Consider the following 17,657-nt stretch of genomic DNA (forward strand, 5'->3'; position numbering starts at 1 on the left):
GTCAAACTGAAGCTCAACCCAAAATTTACCGTTTCCCAAACCCTTCAATCGGTTTTCTTCACAGATTTTCCTTCCTCTAAACTTTCCTTGTGCAGAGTGCCATAACAGAACATTTATGCTTTAAAAATACATGTATTTTCTTGTTTTCTGTATATCACTGTCAGCCACTCCATGAGATCCACATTTTGACTTGAAATGCTGAAATAAATAATATTTATGTTTAAATGAAACACCTGAAAATGTTTGTTTGAGATATTAGGTGAGAAATAAAACAGAAAACGGAATAATGACGAGGCCCGCCTCAGTTTTCTCTGACAAAGATTCGCCTAACAGGAGATTAAATGTTAAATATTTCCACGCGTGGAGAGAGGCGGGAACCATTTCCACTGGTTTGTCTTCAGCCTCGCATCAGCAGCGGACACTGTGACGGGTCAGAGTGACGTCATCAGAGTTACGTCGAGCCTGAGGGTCTTTACGCAGTGAGTTCACTTTCTATTAAATGCATTTTAAAAATAAAAATAAAAAGCCTCAGAGCTGCAAAATATGTCGTTTGGTGTTGATTAGCTAAAAAACTAAAATATACAAAAGGCCACATTTCTCCCGCCGTCATTTTAACTTAAAAGGATTTTTAAAAAATCTCAATTATAATTTTAATTATTTATGTTATAGTAACTTTTTTTAAAAATAAAAATAAATGAATATTTAATTAGATTAATAAATTCAAGGCTGTCCTCATGGAGTTAATATTCGCGTATTGGGGAATTTAAAGAGATTAATGTTAATAAGAGTGCAATTTTTGACTTATGTTTATTCAAAAAGACAAATTTGTTTATTTTTTTTATATCTCCTAGTAGAATATATTTTCGAAAAAAATTATGACACTTTTTAAGGCCGTAACCGACGGGATAAATCGCTATATTTATGCTCTTTTATGTTAATGCGGCTTTATGCTGGTTTCATTTAGTTTTTTAAGTTAGGACTGATGAAAAATAAAGTTAAATGTGATTTTTTTAGGGTCAAACATGTTCAGACGGTCTGAGCCGCTGTCCGCGGTGCTGAAGCGCAGCTCCAGAAAATCTGAGCAACAAAGTTAGAAATCATTCCTGCAGAAAAACATTCAGACTCAAGATGAAGTCAAATAATAATAATAATAATAATAATAATAATAATAATAATAATTCAGTGCGAGAAGGAAATAACATTAAAACACTTTCAGAGTAGATTTATGTGATTAGCAGCAGGTTTTAATTTTACTGCTGTAAGTTTTATCTGAATCAGATGTTTGACGATAAAACACACATTTCATGTTTTTGATCCGGTATTAATCCTCCAGTTGGACCGGGGTTATAGTAACGTTCCCGCCCGTCCTGCGGGATCGCACCGCATGTTGATGAGGAAATCTGCGGGTTCGCCTCCTCCTTGTGGCTCCGCAGGAAAACGCAGCCTGGCGGGGATTTAATCCGAAGTTATGAACGGATTTAATAACCAACTCTGTCTCAAATGTACTAAGGCTGCTAAACCCTTTTTGGATCTCACGGCTTCCTTATTTGTAACCCAGACTTAAATCTTCTCAGGCTTTAAATATTTGTTGGAGAAAATGTAGATTTTAAAAGCGAAACGATCCAGACTGAAGCTGACGTTTAGAGTTAAGGACGTAAACATTTTCAGTTTGTGGTTGTTTTAATGCCTCTCTATGAATCTGCAAAGCTTTTAATTTGAAATGAGAACTAAAACAAGTAGCATTTTAAATGTTTCTGTTCGGATCGAGATGAGACAGAATGAACTCTGCTGAACCTGCAGGATGGAGAGTCGCTGCTGTTTATACAGCTGCAACACAGGTTCATGTTTTATATGAGAATCTTCTCTTAAGTAAATTAGTAATTAAATAAAGCCAGCAGTATGATAAAATAAAAAAGGGAAGAAAATGATTTTGTTCAAGTCCTATAATTTATCATGCTCAAAATACGTCATCGGGATAATAATAATAATAATAATTATCATTATTATTATTATATCAAAATTCTCTAGTCGTGATTGATTTTAATTCATTTAAATGCATTATTCTAAGAAAAATACAATAAATTCTGCAATATTAAAATGTATCTCTTATTATTTGCAATACTGATGATAAACTGTTCGTCCAACTTGATAATAAAATACTTTAAAAAAAGAAATAAAAAATAATCAATTTATGATTGACTTAATTCATCTAAAGGTGTTACTTTTAATTAATAAAACACTAAATACTGTCACAAAATGCTTTAAAGGCGGTTCTTTTGATTTTGAGAGGAACCATCGGTCTGTAAATGTCTTTTTTGATGTTAATTTTTTTCAGTTTTGCTTTGAATTTTCTGCAAACTTTGAAACTTTGAATTTTCTGCAAACTGATTCTGTCAGATTCTGTTCTAAAGCGATTTTTAAAACCCCAATGGGAGTTTTCAGGCGAAATAAATGGTAACAATAAATATATGAAACATTCATCAACAATAACCACCATAGTAGTTCTAATAATAGTAATGATGATGATGATGGTGCCTGCCTCACAGAGCAGGCGCCATCAGGAGGAGGTGATGGTGGGAGGAGAAGCGGAGGACGGTGGCCCCCCCACCCCTTTCGCATCAAACCTGCCCACTGCACCGGAGCCGCCGACGGGCCGTGATGCTGCAGCCGCCCGCAGATAAAAGACCCGGTGCAGCGGCGCTCTGCAGACAGAAAACGCTCAGCGGGAAGTCTGCGGCTGCAAAACCTCCGCAGAGAAATGTAGAGGAATCATCTGATTTTTGTTGCTTTTAAGGTAATTCATCAAAAGATAAAAACAATCTGAATTACTTTCAGATTTACATTATTATTATTATTATTATTATTATTATTATTATTATTATTATTATTATTATTATTATTATTATTATTATTATTATTATTATTATTGTTATTGTTAATAGTAATGACCTCATTATTTTCATCCCGCAGGATCTGCGTGATGGAAGCGTTTCTGCAGAGTATGCCCTCAGTTAACTGTTTCACTCCCGGCGCCCTGCTGGCGGCCTGCCTGGCTCTGCTGCTCTCCGTGTGGCTGTGGCTCCGGCGCCGCGGGGCCACTCCCGGTCTGCCGGGGCCCTTCGCCTGGCCCGTTATCGGGAACGCCGCGCAGCTCGGCAACACGCCGCACCTGTACTGCACCCGCATGGCGAGGAAGTACGGCAACGTGTTCCAGATGCAGCTGGGCAGCCGAACCGTGGTGGTGCTGAATGGCGACGCCATCCGACCGGCGCTCATCAAGCAGGGTCTGGACTTCGCCGGGAGGCCGGACTTCACCTCCTTCCAGTTCATTTCCGACGGCCAGAGCATGGCGTTCGGAACCGTCTCGGACTCGTGGAAGACGCACCGCAAACTGGCGCAGTCCACCGTCCGCATGTTCTCCACCGGGAACCCGCAGACCAAGCGGACCTTCGAGCAGCACGTCCTGGCCGAGTTCAGGGAGCTTCTGCGGCGGTTCGTGGAGAAGACGCGGGCGGAGCGGTACTTCCAGCCCGGCACCGACCTGGTGGTGTCCACGGCCAACGTGATGAGCGCCATCTGCTTCGGGAGGAGGTACACCTACGAGGATGCGGAGTTCCGGGAGGTGGTGGGCAGGAACGACAAGTTCACTAAGACCGTGGGAGCAGGGAGCATCGTGGACGTGATGCCGTGGCTCCAGTACTTCCCTAACCCAATAAAAACCATCTTCGAGGACTTCAAGAACCTCAACCGGGACTTTGGGGTTTTCATCCGGGATAAAGTCATAGAGCACAGGAAGTCCATCGAGTCGAGCGCCATCAGGGACATGACGGACGCCTTCATCGTGGCTCTGGACCAAATCACGGAGACCGCGGGTCTCTCCTCTGGGAAGGACTACGTGACCCCCACCATGGGGGACATTTTTGGAGCCAGCCAGGACACGCTGTCCACGGCTTTACAGTGGATCATCCTCATACTGGTCAAGTAAGAAACTTTTACATACTGGATATTTTAGCTGAAACAAAATAACCTGGAAGTCCAGATTGGCTTTTATTACATGAACATTAATTACCCCTAACTGATAAAAAGCATCTGTTTTGTTTAAGTCTCAGAACATACCTGCTTCAATTGACATAACTGAGGAAACATGTGTTTTAAAAAAATAAATCTGAATGTTTTATCTGTTTGTCAAGCCCTGATTTTAAGTTTTTAGGTGTTTTAAACTCGGCATCTTAAAGATATTTAGTCCGAATTTTATCCAAACAAAAACACTAAAAACTCCGACTTTGTTTGCTGATTTAATCAGATGTAACACGTCAGTTATTTTCTACTCTGAGGTGTGTGACACATTTTTGCACCACTATAAACCTGCAAGACAATAACGATCCTGTCAATTTACTAGTAACTTAAACTAATCTGAAAATTTACAAGCTTCCTCTTGATAGACTGAAATTAATTACTGTCTATTCTGAAAAGCGTTTTTCATCTCTATGCCTGTTTCCTCCTCTGTTTTTCCTTTTCTGCCTCTCCATATTTACCCTCAGCATGACTCCAATCGCCTTTTCTTTTTCTGGCGACCCCTCTGCAGCGCCCCTATGCGTCACATTTAATGCATTCTCACTTTTTGCCCCACTTGGTGCAAATCTAAGCAAGTTTAATTCCATGTGTTTTAGATGAAGGTCAGTGCAGGTCAAGTCAGGCCTGATTTAATCAACTTTAACCACATTTTAAGAGACTTCTCGACATGTTTTTAGTTTTCAGTCTTTTCGTTTTCACTTTGAGGGATGCAGCAGCTGATTAGCTCACGCTGCTCCCAGCTTCCTGTTAACCCTGCAGAGACATGAGGAAGTGTTACTGCATGTGTGTTATGCAAGGAGTAAAACTGAACACTGGTGAAAGTGAACAGTCAGCTGTTTGCAGTGACTGTAGCGCGTTTATGTAATCAGTTTTTAGAAAAACGGGTTAAAGCTGCAGAATGACATTTTTATAAAAAACATATTTGTCACATATTTGTTAAAACTGTCACTATGTGGTGAAAGTTTGATATGAGACAGATAATCTGTGAAAAAACTTAAGCTCCTCTGCCTCCTCCCACTGCTAACTAGAAAAAAACAATCAGAGAAAGGGGGTGGATCTTAGCGCTGTCAATCATCCTTGCTCCTCCACTGCTGCTACTGCGTCTTCCTCATATCATAGCATGCTAACTAGCCAATGAAAGCAAGAAAACAGTTTTCCTGTAATTGGCATTTGTTTAGTAGCCCACTCACGAGGTTGACTGACAGCACCAAGCCCCGCCTCCTGGCGCTCATTGGTTGTTTTTGGTCTGGAGCGGTGCAGTTTTAACAAATATATAAAAAAGCATAAATTTTTTGTAAAAGTTACATGCTGATGTCACACCTTCAGGTATCCTGAGATCCAAACGCGTCTTCAGCTGGAGGTGGACAGAGTTGTGGACCGGAGTCGCCTGCCGTCCATCGAGGACCAGGCCGAGCTGCCGTACGTCATGGCCTTCCTCTACGAGGTGATGCGCTTCACCAGCTTCGTCCCGCTCACCATCCCCCACTCGACCGTCACAGACACCTCCATCATGGGCTACGCCATTCCAAAGAACACCGTCATCTTCATAAACCAGTGGTCCATCAACCACGACCCGGCCATGTGGTCCAACCCGGAGACCTTCGACCCCGAGCGCTTCCTGGACCCCCAGGGGGCGCTGAACAAAGACCTGGCCGCCAACGTGCTCATCTTCTCGTTGGGTCGCCGGCGGTGCATCGGCGAGCAGCTCTCCAAGTTGCAGCTGTTCCTGTTCACGGCGCTGCTGGCGCACCAGTGCCGCATCACCACCGACCCAGCGAAGATGCTAACCCTGGACTACAAGTACGGCCTGACGCTGAAACCGCACGACTACGCCATCGCTGTGTCTCTGCGGGAAGACATGACTCTGCTGGACGCTGGTGCCGCTCAGGCAAACGAACAGCCAGCAGAATTACAGGCAAAAGTTTAAAGATTAAAGGCCACAGCAGGGCCTGCAACCTGCGGCTCCGGAGCCACAAATGGCTCATTGGACCTAAAAACTTTAGCCAAAAATGAAAAACAACCGTTTTAGTATAAATATAAAAACAAATGCTGAATTTTTAATAGGTTTCCATTTTATTCCTGCAAAAAATGGAGAAAAGAAGTCAGCTGAGGCTACCTATAGCTTAGCCAGCTAGCTATATAGCTTAGCCAGCTAGCTATAGCTCAGCCAGCTAGCTATAGCAGCCAAAGCTAGAAGCTACACTGCAAAAACACAAAATCTTACCAAGAGTTTTTGTCTAATTTTAAGTGCAAATATTTTAGTACACTTGAAATAAAACAAAACTAACTTAAAAGTAATGTTTCAGTAAAATATAAAAGCTTGCTTTAAGTCAACACTACAGCAGATTTTTTTTCTGTAAATTAAACAAAAACTCTTTGTAACACTGTGTGTTTTTGCAGTGTATAGATGTTAGCTTCTGGATTTCCAAACAGGATGAAACTAAAAGTACCAGATTAGGTCAGTTTTTTTAAATTTAATTTAATTGCATTTTTCATTGTTTAAAAAAAGTATATCCGTCAGCTTCATTTTAAACCATAAAAATATAAATATATTGGTGATTCTTTAAACTGACAACGATTTCCCTAAAGTAGATATTTGTCTAAATTTCTTAGTTGTTTTTTCTAAAGTCATGCAACATTTGCGGCTCTAAATGATTTTTTAGGTTGCAGACTCCTGGTCTAAGGACTCAGAAAATGAAGAATAATGGAGAGCAGAGCCTAAATATGCAGTAGATATGTGGAAGCAGACATATTTATTAACACCTCTAGTAAATATATGTAAACAGCCTCAAAATATTTGAAATGTTAATATAATCGGACTTGAAAGTGTAGGAAAATCCAGACTTTTACCCGTTTTTCTCACCACAGAGATTTCAGATCATCGTCCAATGTTTTTATTTAAAATCCCCTGACATTGTAGAAATCCTGCCATGAACTCCAGTGTCCAGGGTATTTGGGAGAAAAAGAGGCCCACAGCATGACAGTTCGTCCACCGTACTTAACATTTTAGAAAAAAACACCCTTTTCTGTTTTAGCTTCACTCGGTTCAGATTTACTAAAGGAATAAAATGTTGAATTTAATTATTTGATTATTTGCATTTTTAATGCATTTCTAAAATTAAATGAAAAATATGCAGGATATGCCAATATTTGTATCCGATTAATCATCAGAATAATCGATTAATCACTTACTAAAGTAATCATTAATTGCAGCCCTAGGCTTTACAAATGCTAATCCACCTGAAAAATATGGAACCTTAAGAAAAAAACATCTTAATTTATTTCACAGGGATTGTTTTGATTTCATTAAGAAGCTAATTTGGTTGACGTGGAAGAGTTGTAGTCAAGCTGAAGGAAGGATTTCTCTAAATCTTTTAGCGGCTGCAGGAACAGATAGATTTACTTTCAGGCTCTCAGCTTTAACCTGAGGTGCTGATAAATGCGTCTGCGTCTGAATTTGTAGCTGCACTCTGGGTGTCTCTGCAGACAGAAAGCGATGGCACATCTGTTCTCAACATTAGTCAGCCGCAGAGCGATCGCCTGCGACCCGTTGATTCGTCAGAGCAGAGGACTGCAACCAGCTGCTTCACAACCAGAAAACAGTCTGGAAAAGCACAACGCCAACAATGAAGCTCTGATCATAAACAATACTACGCTGCTGCATAATGTATCCCTGCAAGCTGGAAAAAAACTGTACACTGAAGCCTTTATTGTTGCTTTGCTACCTGGAGAAAAGACACTTTATCTGCTTAAAAAACAATCCAAATGTTTCTCAATCGTGTATCTTTGTAACTGTGATGAACAAACTGTGTTTCAGATCCTCATGACTGCAGAAACAAGCCGCGGTCTGAGGGACGAGCTGCAGCTGCATAAGCTCAGAGCTTCAGCTCTGCTAACACTAAATGTTCAGTAGCAATGTGTAAATTAATATATTGTATATGCCAGTGTATTTACTCAGGAAGAAAAAGACTCAAATACTATTTAATCTAATATATTCTTTAACTTTTTACAGATGCTGTTGTAATGAGACAGTCAGTTTTCGCATGTAAAGAGATATTAAAGCAGTGTTACTTAGCCGGATGCTCACTCAGTCAGGAAAATGGAAAGCACATTACAGGCACGCACTGCAAAAACAGAAAATAATACCAAGGGTTTTTGGCAAGTTTCTGTTGCAAATATATTAGCACACTGGAAAAAAGGCAAAACTAACTTAAAAGTGATTTTTTAGCAGGATTTAGAGGATCTTGTTTTAAGTTAATAATTCCTTAATATTGAAGAAAAACTACTAGTTCTAGTGGCAGATTACTTCACTTACAACATGAGAAAATGTCTTGTTATAAATGAAATAATCTGCCAGTGGAACTACAACTGGGTTGCTAGGCGACGGCTGGGCTTGGCTGGCGTTGCTAGGTAACGGCTCAGGGCCTGTTGACTGTGAAATAAGTGGAACTTTTAGTTTTTCATCAATATTAAGGATTTATTTACTTCAAACAAGCTCTTATATCTTGCTGAAAAGTTACTTTTAAGTTAGTTTTGTCTCATTTCAAGACATTTTCACTTAAAAGCACTTTGAACTGCCTTGTTGCCGAAAAAGTGCTATATAAATAAAACTTCTTATTCTAAAACTAAACAAAGAAAACACTTGGTAATATTTTTGGTTTTTGCAGTGCAGAATTAGAGATTCTCACCTACTCACAACCTCGACTAAAATACTAATTCTTTAAAATGGTTTTTACAGAAAAAATGTTCAAATTACCGTTGTTTAAAAAAGAAAAACAACAATCAATCTTGCTGCTGCTATAAAGCAGGAGAGGGATTAGAGGGAAATGTGCAGTAGATTTCTTTCAGCCAGCTGGCTGACAGTGTGCAGCAGCATATGGTGACAGGATATCATTATTACACTGCAAAAACACAAAATCTTACCAAGTATTTTTGGTCTAGTTTCTAGCATAAATAGTGTGTTAAAGCATACTTGAAATTGGACAAAACAAACCTACATGTAACTTTTCATCAAAATAAAGGAAAATGTTTTAAGTCAATAATCCCTTAATATTGATTTAAAAAAAGTTTTAGTTCCACCGACAGGTTATTTCCCTTGTAACAAGACATTTTCCCATGTTATAAGTGAAATAATCTGCGAGTGGAAGTAGAACTGGGTTGCTAGGCAACGGGCTGGGCTTGGCCGGCGTTGCTTGGTAACAATTGTGAAATGAAATAATCTGCCAGCAGAAAAAAGCACTTTTTAAAATCAATATCAAGGAATTATTGACTTAAAACAAGCTCCTATTTCTTGCTGAAAAGTTACTTGTAAGTTAGTTTTGTTTTATTTCAAGTTAACTGAGATATTTGCACTAGAAACTAGACCAGAAATACTTTGTAAGATTTTGTTTTTGTTTTTTTTGGAGTGCAGGGCATTAAACTCTAGAAACTGTATGATAGAAAATGTGAAACTGATGCTGGAATCTGGTCCATGCCTCGGTGTTTCACCTCCTTGCTAAAGCTCGGCTCATTTTGGGTATTTCATGTACGTTTGCACAGGAATCTGATTCTGAACGTCTCACACATAAGCGGCTGACGCAGAGATCTACGGGTTCCTGCAGAAGCCAATCTGATTCATGTAAATTCAATGTAACTGCAAAATGTAAACATTTACAAGTATAGAGAAAACCAAATAAAATGTTTTTATCTACAGCCAGTTTGGTAAGCTTCTTTTTTCTGGACCCATCCTGCACAACAATAAAATATTGGAGACACAATTTGGTTTTTAGCCAGTTTAAATGTTTTCTGTTTAAAGTTTATCTGAAACCAGAGGCCTAAGCAAAGCTACGCTAACAGCTCTGCTAACACTGCTCCATTTTTGAGCCTCAGATAAAGTCATTTTAGACATTCCTTTAAAGATGTTGCCATAGAGAAAATGTGCTTTACACCAGCCAACCAAACATCCAGGAACTCAGTTTGGGTTGCTAGGCAACGGGCGGGGCTCTGCTGTGGTTGCTAGGCAACTGGCTGGGCTCTGCTGTGGTTGCTGGGTAACGGCTTGGCACCTCCTGATTTGTAACTTTACCTTCAGAAGGTTTTTGAAACGTGTTTTTTAATTTTACTAACTTGTAACTCGAAAGATAACTTTACTGAAAAATTCAGAAACTTATTTTAAGTAAATAATAATTTAATATTGATGAAAAATGACTTGTTCCACTGCCAGATTATTTCACTAAGACATTTTTCCCATGTTATAAGCAAAATAATCTGCCAATAGAAATATTTTTTTCCATCAATATTAAATAATTATTTATTTAATTATTTATTTAAAAAAGCATCCATTTCTTGCTGAAAAGTTACTTGCAAGTTAATTTAATCTTTTTTTCAATTGTACTAAGATATTTGCTCTAGAACATGGGTGTCAAACTCCAGTCCTCCGCTGTCCCACAGTTTTTAGATGTGCCACAGGTACAAAACACTGGAATGAAATGGCTTAATTGCCTCCTTCTTGTGCAGATCAGTTCTCCAGAGTCTTGCTAATGACCTAATTATTATATTTAGGTGGTGCAGCAGAGCAGAGTTGCAGGGCAGCAGCGCTTGAGGATTGGAGTTTGACACCTGTGCTCTAGAAACTAGACAAAAATATTTGGTAAGATTTTGTGTTTTTGCAGTGTAGGTCAGTTCTGTCTTCTACTTTTAATCCAAATAAATTATTCAGCTTGTTTCCATTTCAGTTTTCGTCAAGTCAACTGGAAATAACCTGAATTTAGATGTTATAATACCAAAACTGTCATGTTTGATGCTTTCCAAGAAAGCATCAAACAGCTTGCTGAGCTGCAGGCCGGAACATAAAGGGAAATGTTTCTAAGATCTTGCTGCCTGTTCTGCCATTTTTTTTTATCTCGGCCAGCTAGAACATCCTGTACTCGTTCAAAGTGAGGCATGTAGCTACCGACTAACCAGAGCGTGACAGAATCAGACAGTAGATGGCTGCTGATACCGAGCAGCTTTCTCTCTCCCTATCTCTCTGCCTTTCTCTTTCTCCCTCACCCTCTCTCTTTCTTTCCCATTTTTACAAATCCAAAAGTAATTCCCAGGACTAAACAGCCCCTGGAGTAATGTCTGGCAGCAGTCCAAGCATAACCTTTATGAATGGGAGTGAAAACATTGTTTTCTTTAGTCAAACTGCAATACATTACAAAATGCTGAGCTGAAACATTTGCACACAGAAACTTTTTACTCTGGATGCTAAAGTATTCCCACACCTTTGACTTTTTTACACTTTGTTTGTATATAGTATGTTTTTAAGGTCATAAGCTGCGTTTCTATTACAAATGTGCACAAAAGTTTGACAAATGTCAAACATTTTTGCAACTGTAGTGTTTCCATTAAAGCTGCAGTATAACTTTTAATGGCACACATATTTTTTGCATATTTTCTTGAAACTGTCATTATATTCTAACAGACCAATAAACTTTAAATTCTAATTAACATTTAACACTGAAACTGGAAAACATTTTAAATATCCAAAATAAACAAAACAAAAAATACAATTAATTATGAAATTGCTATAAACTAAATAATAATAAAAAAAGGTTTATTTGAGACCAAAGCAACAGACAAAAAACTTTAAATCCAGTTTTTGGCAGAAAGAGAGAAAAGACAAAAATGATCAATCATGCAAATGGAAATAGTTTGTTTTAATTTATCATGTGATTAATTGATTTATTGCTTAATGCAACAGGGCAGGCCCTGATCAAGTGTAATGTGTAACGTAATGTAAGAAGAGCTGAAGATAAATGCACTTTTCAGAATCTTAATAGTAAAAAAAGGAAAAATGATTTTTTATTGTTTTGTTAAATGAAATACACCTCAGTTTGTGGTTGAAATGTGATCAAATGGAATCAAATCTGTAAAAGATTGCAAAAAACTAAATCAAAAAGAGGTTTGCTACAGAATAAGCAACAGGAGTTTAAAATAAAACAGATGGAAAACTTGGATGTCTAAGAGAGATGATAGATTAAAAATAGAAAATAAAAATAAAAATGTCTAAAGTGTGCGTGTTGTTTGGAACCCAGTTTTCTGATTCCAATCATTATTGTGTTGACTAACATGGACTTACTCCATTCTGTATGCTAACATTAGTGTGTAAGCTACAATTAGCCAAAATGCTAAGGTTAGCTTAAATGCTGTCCGTAGTAATGTGTTTGGTGTCAACAACATAGCTTTAAATGAGCTAAAATGCATATCTTAAGTGCAAGTCTATTGATAGCATGAGGGCTATCACTACCAGTAGCATATTGAGTAACTAGCATGTTGATGCTACCAGTAGGATGAGAGTTGGAGATTGCTGCACCATTACCAGGCTACGACAGGCCCCAATGAAGATTACTGAGAACATTTGACTGTGCAAAGCGTTTGGACAACAAGCCGTTCTGTGGCGCTACATTGCAAAGCAACTTGACGTATTGCGTGAATTGGTTGTTAGACACATCCTATGTCATTACAGCTTAAACTTGTCAAGTCTGCATTAGCCAGATTAGCATGAGAGTCTGATATACGCTTACATCTTGCATTGGCTGGAGATAAAACACATGCAAGTTGTGTAACTTCAGCAGAGCTCAGCTCAGGAATGAATGTGTGGATGTGCAGAGTATGAATGATGGAGGGTAAGAAGTTGTGGTATTCAGGCAGCGGCTGATGGAGGCTGAGAAATGTCACAGCAGAACTGAGACTGGGATTATTTGAAGTGAGTCCTGAACAAACAGCAGGTCTAGCCAGAAATAGTCCAAAGCTGAGCAGAGGGGTTGACTTTGGGTCAAGTTCAAAGCGTGAATGCACTCATTATGAGTATTACTGTCATATTTTATTTTATTTGCACTGCTGTTTCCTCAGGGTGGAGTGATTATATACAAACTGCAATGTGGACTTTCTCTGATTCACACAGGGACATAATTACACATAAGTAGGGATGCAAGTTATAATTAATGAGTTAATCTAAAGTGGATTGATTTTACCGACCGACTAATGGTTAATTAATAAGAGGACGTTTTCTCTTTCGTCAAGAGAGCAGACCGTCTTACCATAACAGAGAGCGACATTTTTCATATCATGCTAACGCTGCTCCGTCAGCTGCTCGGCTGAATAAAGCACTATGAAGGCGAAACTTGAGGTTTGTGAGGATTTAATATTTCTAAACAGCATAAAGTGCATGTTGTACCCCACACTCGGCTGTTTGGATCGTTTCTCTTAACCAACTGTTCTAATAAAGCGCCTTCGCCATCTTTGTTTTTCTTCGCTTCATGAAGACAAGTGGCGCCCTCTGCTGGATGGCGGCCAAACTGCAACACTAAAAGGTCTAAACGGACTATTAATTGCTTGGAACTAATTTTAACCTAATAAACTATTAATTGTAAGTGAATTGATTGTTTACATCCTTAACAGATAAGGTCAAATATATAAATGCATCATAGACCCTAAAAATAAAAGTATAGTCATATTATTGCAACTTTGTTCTTGTAATTTTATAACTTTACTCTCAAAATTGTATTTATTTTGTTAGTATGGCTCCGATACTACATGTTGGTTCCTCAATCAGATTGAAAACAACAGAACAAACTACACCATGAGATAAAAAAAAAATTAAGTAAATATTTTTTAAAATATAGAAATTTTAAACCTTGTTTAAACAATTTTTAAGGAGACATTTAAGAATGTTTGTGACAAGTTGTGTCTTAGAAAAGTTAAGAACTTTTTTTTATTTTCAGTACTTATAAGAGTTAATGCAAGTATGTTTATTGTTTTTTATCAAAAAATGTTTCTGAAAAATGTAAATATATTTGAAGGCATGAATTTTCAATATTTAGAAATTAATTTTTGTTTGTTTTCTGGTAAGAATCTGTAAAATGTTAATTTTGTACGAATTTTGAAAATTTCCTTTTGTCTTATTTAGACTCACGTCCATAATTTACAATAAAAAAAATAAACCTTCTAAAGCTGTAAAAAATTCTGAGTAATAAATGAACATTACAAAGTTGACTAAACTTGGAAATTAGTTTAAAAGGGATAAAAATGTGAAATTTTGTTGTCAACTTGATGGTAAAAACTTAACTTTTTAAAAAAATCTCTTAACTAATCATTCATAGTTTAGTATAAATGCTAAAGACAGCTAAAACAACTAAATTAAAATTGAAGTAATAGCTTTTATTAATGTTTTGAACTCAACAGTTAAAGTTAAAACAACTTAAAGGGGCAGCATTGTGTAATTCTAGGCACATAGAAAAAAAATTATAGCATAATCAAATAACTATGTTGACTTTAGTTGTTAGAAAATGCTGCATATATCAAATGTGACTTTAAAGAAATTTAACAACGTAATTTAATGCCTTGAAATTGGGCCCGTCTCTTTAAAAACGTATTCTTTCTGAAGCTCCGCCTTCAGGAAGTCACCCGAACATGGCTCCTCTATTAACCCTTTATCAACGTTTTTAACAGAGTTGCTCTGAGAAGCAGCTCATATGCAGCTCAGAAGCTTCTCAGCTCCACCAGATGTTTGCTAATTGCTGCTGGCTAGTCTAATGGAGTCGAGTGGGGGAGGAGCTGCACCTTGAAGGCGGGGCTTGGTCCAACCAGGCGTTTTGTGCAGCTGAATGGTTGTCATGGAGATTAAAGGATTTGTCAAACATGCATGAAAGAATCAAGGTTTGTTCTTGAAGGAATAACATTAAAACATGATGTAAAGCTAAAAAGGTGGATTTTACATAACACTGCCCCTATAAATGAGTTGAGTTGGCAAATTTATTATTTTATAGTGTTGCAATGCATTTGCACAAAATATGACCAAAAGAAGAATAATGTGCATTTCTCCATGCAGCCAGTGTGATATGGGACAGAAACAGGCGAGTGACAAACGCCCCTCAAACCACCAATCAAATATGGCCGCTGGATGAAAATTTGGTGCTGCAGCAGAGAAAAAATGGGCCGTAAATGTTTAATGGCGCAGCTCCTGAGTCCATTTGCAACATCTGGCCCCACATGTGCAGACACCACAGCTGTCTCGACCGAAGCGCTCGATTAAAGGAGGCTTATAAAAACAGGCAGGAAAGGTGAAGTTTCCATTACTGTATAAACAAACACCTGTCCTGATTTGGGAAGCACCTATTTAGAGAAAAACAGATGAAACATGACTAGACCAGTGGGAGGCTGGCCCGAATCAACGCAGCAACAAACTCCCTGCTGCCCTGGCACACAATGTTCAGAGGCGAATTCTGCACGACACGACCATACTTGTTGCTCCATGATGACTTTGGAAGAAGATCAATTTGGTTCAATATAAAAAATTATAAACTGTGTGCTTTAATTATACACTGGAGATTACAAAAGATGTTACTGTTTTTTTAATAAACAGCAATAAAACAGAAAAGAACACAAACAAGGCGGGAAAACGATTCCTCCAGTCAGCAATTTGTAGATTTACTAACATCCCAGAAATCACTGAGCTGCAGCTTCAACTCAGTCAGAAAAATATTTAAATCATTCAACTGGTAAAAAATGACAGTACAAAGATACATGTAAAGCAAAGAAGCTTTAAAAGGATGTGAATGTTTGTATGACGGCGTTTTAGTGTCATTGTAGCGGGGAAAAAAGGAGTAAATTTTGAAATCTCAGAAATTTTCTAAATAAAAACAAGGAAATTTCTCAGTTTAAAAAGTAAAAAAAATCCAGAAAATTTCTGAGATCAGTCACCAAATTTCTGGGTTTTTTTTAAACACATTTTTGACTTTTCAAACAGAAATTTCCATATTTTATCTAGAAAATTTCTGAGATTTCAAGATTTCAGATTTTGCTTCTAGCAAAATTTAAACTTTTACTCTGAATAATGTTAAACTTTCTGATGCCTTTTTTCCTGTTTTTGATTCTCTATTTAATCTACGATGGTCCTGATTTGGTGTACATTTCACCCAAAGCTCTCCGTACATGTTGGCAACCCTGGAAAAGTTGGATAAAAAACCTTAAAATAAACATGAGTTATACCGATGATGCATAATTCAATACCAAAATGATTCATAATAATCTGTTTTATAAGTCAGGGTGCCAATGTCACAGAAATAAAATTGGTCTGAGATTTAACATAAACAAAGCATCCAGGAATGACCAACAGCATGAAGTATCAAACAGTAATGGTCTCTCAAATACATTCAGATTAATAAAAACAACAAAACACCAACAGATACAGCTACTTTTCTTCTTCACAACAAAGAAACCCTGATATTCATGTTTTTGTTACATATTTTTTACATGACCTGTAAACTACAGCTTATCTGACCTTCAAACAGCATCATTTGAACTTTATACGTAAAATGTAGAGTAATGAAAATCACCTTCACATAAAACATTAACAAAAAACCCCCCTGAAAAATAATAATAAAAAAATTCTCAAAATTTTGACTTTTTTCTTAGAATTCTAATTTCATATGTTTTTTTTCTTCTAAGAATTCAGACATTTTTAAAAGTTTTTTTATGGCTCTAGTGGTGTTTATTTGATAGTTAATTGACAGGAAAGCAGGTAATGAGAGATGGGGTAGACGTGCGGCAAGGGTCACCAAGGCCGGGAATTGAACCTGTGACAGCTGCGTCGAGGACTAAGGCCTCCATATGTGGGTTGTGCTTAAACACTGCGCCACCACAGCACACCCCAAATTCAGACATTTCTAAGAATTCTAACTCCGCCCCCCACGCCCCGAATTCTGAATTTTCTTAGAATTTGGTTACTTTTTATCAAACTTTTGACTTTTTATTTTCTGAACTGTTTTAATCTCAAAATTCAGATTTTTTTTTCCCTCAGAATTTTCTCAAAATTTTGACAATTTTCTCAGAATTTTGATTTTAATCTCAGAATTCGGACTTTTTTTCGAATTCAGTTTTTTTCCCCCGTCAGAATTCTAACTAATTTCAGAATTCTGACATTTTTCTCAGAAGATTAAAAGTCAGAATTCTGAGGATAAAGTCAATGTTTTCTTTTTTTCAGTCTCCCTAATCACTTCCCGTAAACTTCTACTTTTGCTTCAAGAGAAAATATGTAAATCAGGGTTCAGGTGATTCACAGATGTATTTTCCCAGATCCTGGGGGATTTTTCCCGTCGCTCGCCTCCTCCCTCCACCCCCACAAACATGAAGTCATTTCAGTTTCTAAGCGGCTGGAGAACATGGGAGAGTTCATGTTAATCATATGAACTCAGGTGTTCGGATTCAGAATGAAACTTTCAGGTCAGATAAATCTCTAACATTTTCTGGAAAAACCTTGGAAAGCTCAGACTTTTGAAACTTCCAAGTTTTATCTCATAATTTCTGTTCATTTCCAAGAAAATTTTCAATTTCTGAATTTCTGACCTCCAGAAATTCAGAAATTTCTGCTCAAAACATCTGAGATGTTTTGAGACGTTTGACTTTTGAAACCCACAAGGTTTCAAATTCCTCATATTAAACTCAAAATTACTGCATTTTTTCTCGAAAACATTTGGCGTCTGAAAATTTTAAATTATGAAGTTTATTTCAAGAAAATTTCTGAGGTTAATCTAAACATTTTAGAGTTTATTTTTCTTGCA

At 37.6% G+C, this 17,657-nt stretch overlaps 1 protein-coding gene across 1 annotated transcript; it reads left to right on the forward strand.

Annotated features, from left to right (window-relative positions):
• The first annotated feature begins 2,390 nt into the window (after positions 1 to 2,390).
• On the forward strand, positions 2,391 to 6,135 carry cyp1b1 (cytochrome P450, family 1, subfamily B, polypeptide 1). Its single transcript, XM_007566939.2, has 3 exons — positions 2,391 to 2,794; positions 2,971 to 3,981; positions 5,401 to 6,135. The coding sequence occupies exons 2-3, from the start codon at positions 2,981 to 2,983 to the stop codon at positions 5,999 to 6,001; spliced, it is 1,602 nt and encodes a 533-aa protein (XP_007567001.1). The 5' UTR covers positions 2,391 to 2,794; positions 2,971 to 2,980; the 3' UTR covers positions 6,002 to 6,135.
• The last annotated feature ends 11,522 nt before the right edge of the window (positions 6,136 to 17,657 follow it).

This window comes from Poecilia formosa, unplaced genomic scaffold (assembly GCF_000485575.1).
Source record: "Poecilia formosa unplaced genomic scaffold, Poecilia_formosa-5.1.2 Scaffold201, whole genome shotgun sequence".
NCBI classification, from domain to species: Eukaryota; Metazoa; Chordata; class Actinopteri; order Cyprinodontiformes; family Poeciliidae; genus Poecilia; species Poecilia formosa.

Excerpts from the sequence above, each read along its gene's own strand:
- cyp1b1 (XM_007566939.2), top strand. The coding sequence starts at position 2,981 with ATGGAAGCGTTTCTGCAGAGTATGCCCTCAGTTAACTGTTTCACTCCC. Across the intron at positions 3,982-5,400 it reads ATCATCCTCATACTGGTCAA|GTATCCTGAGATCCAAACGC; the intron begins GTAAGAAACTTT and ends TCACACCTTCAG.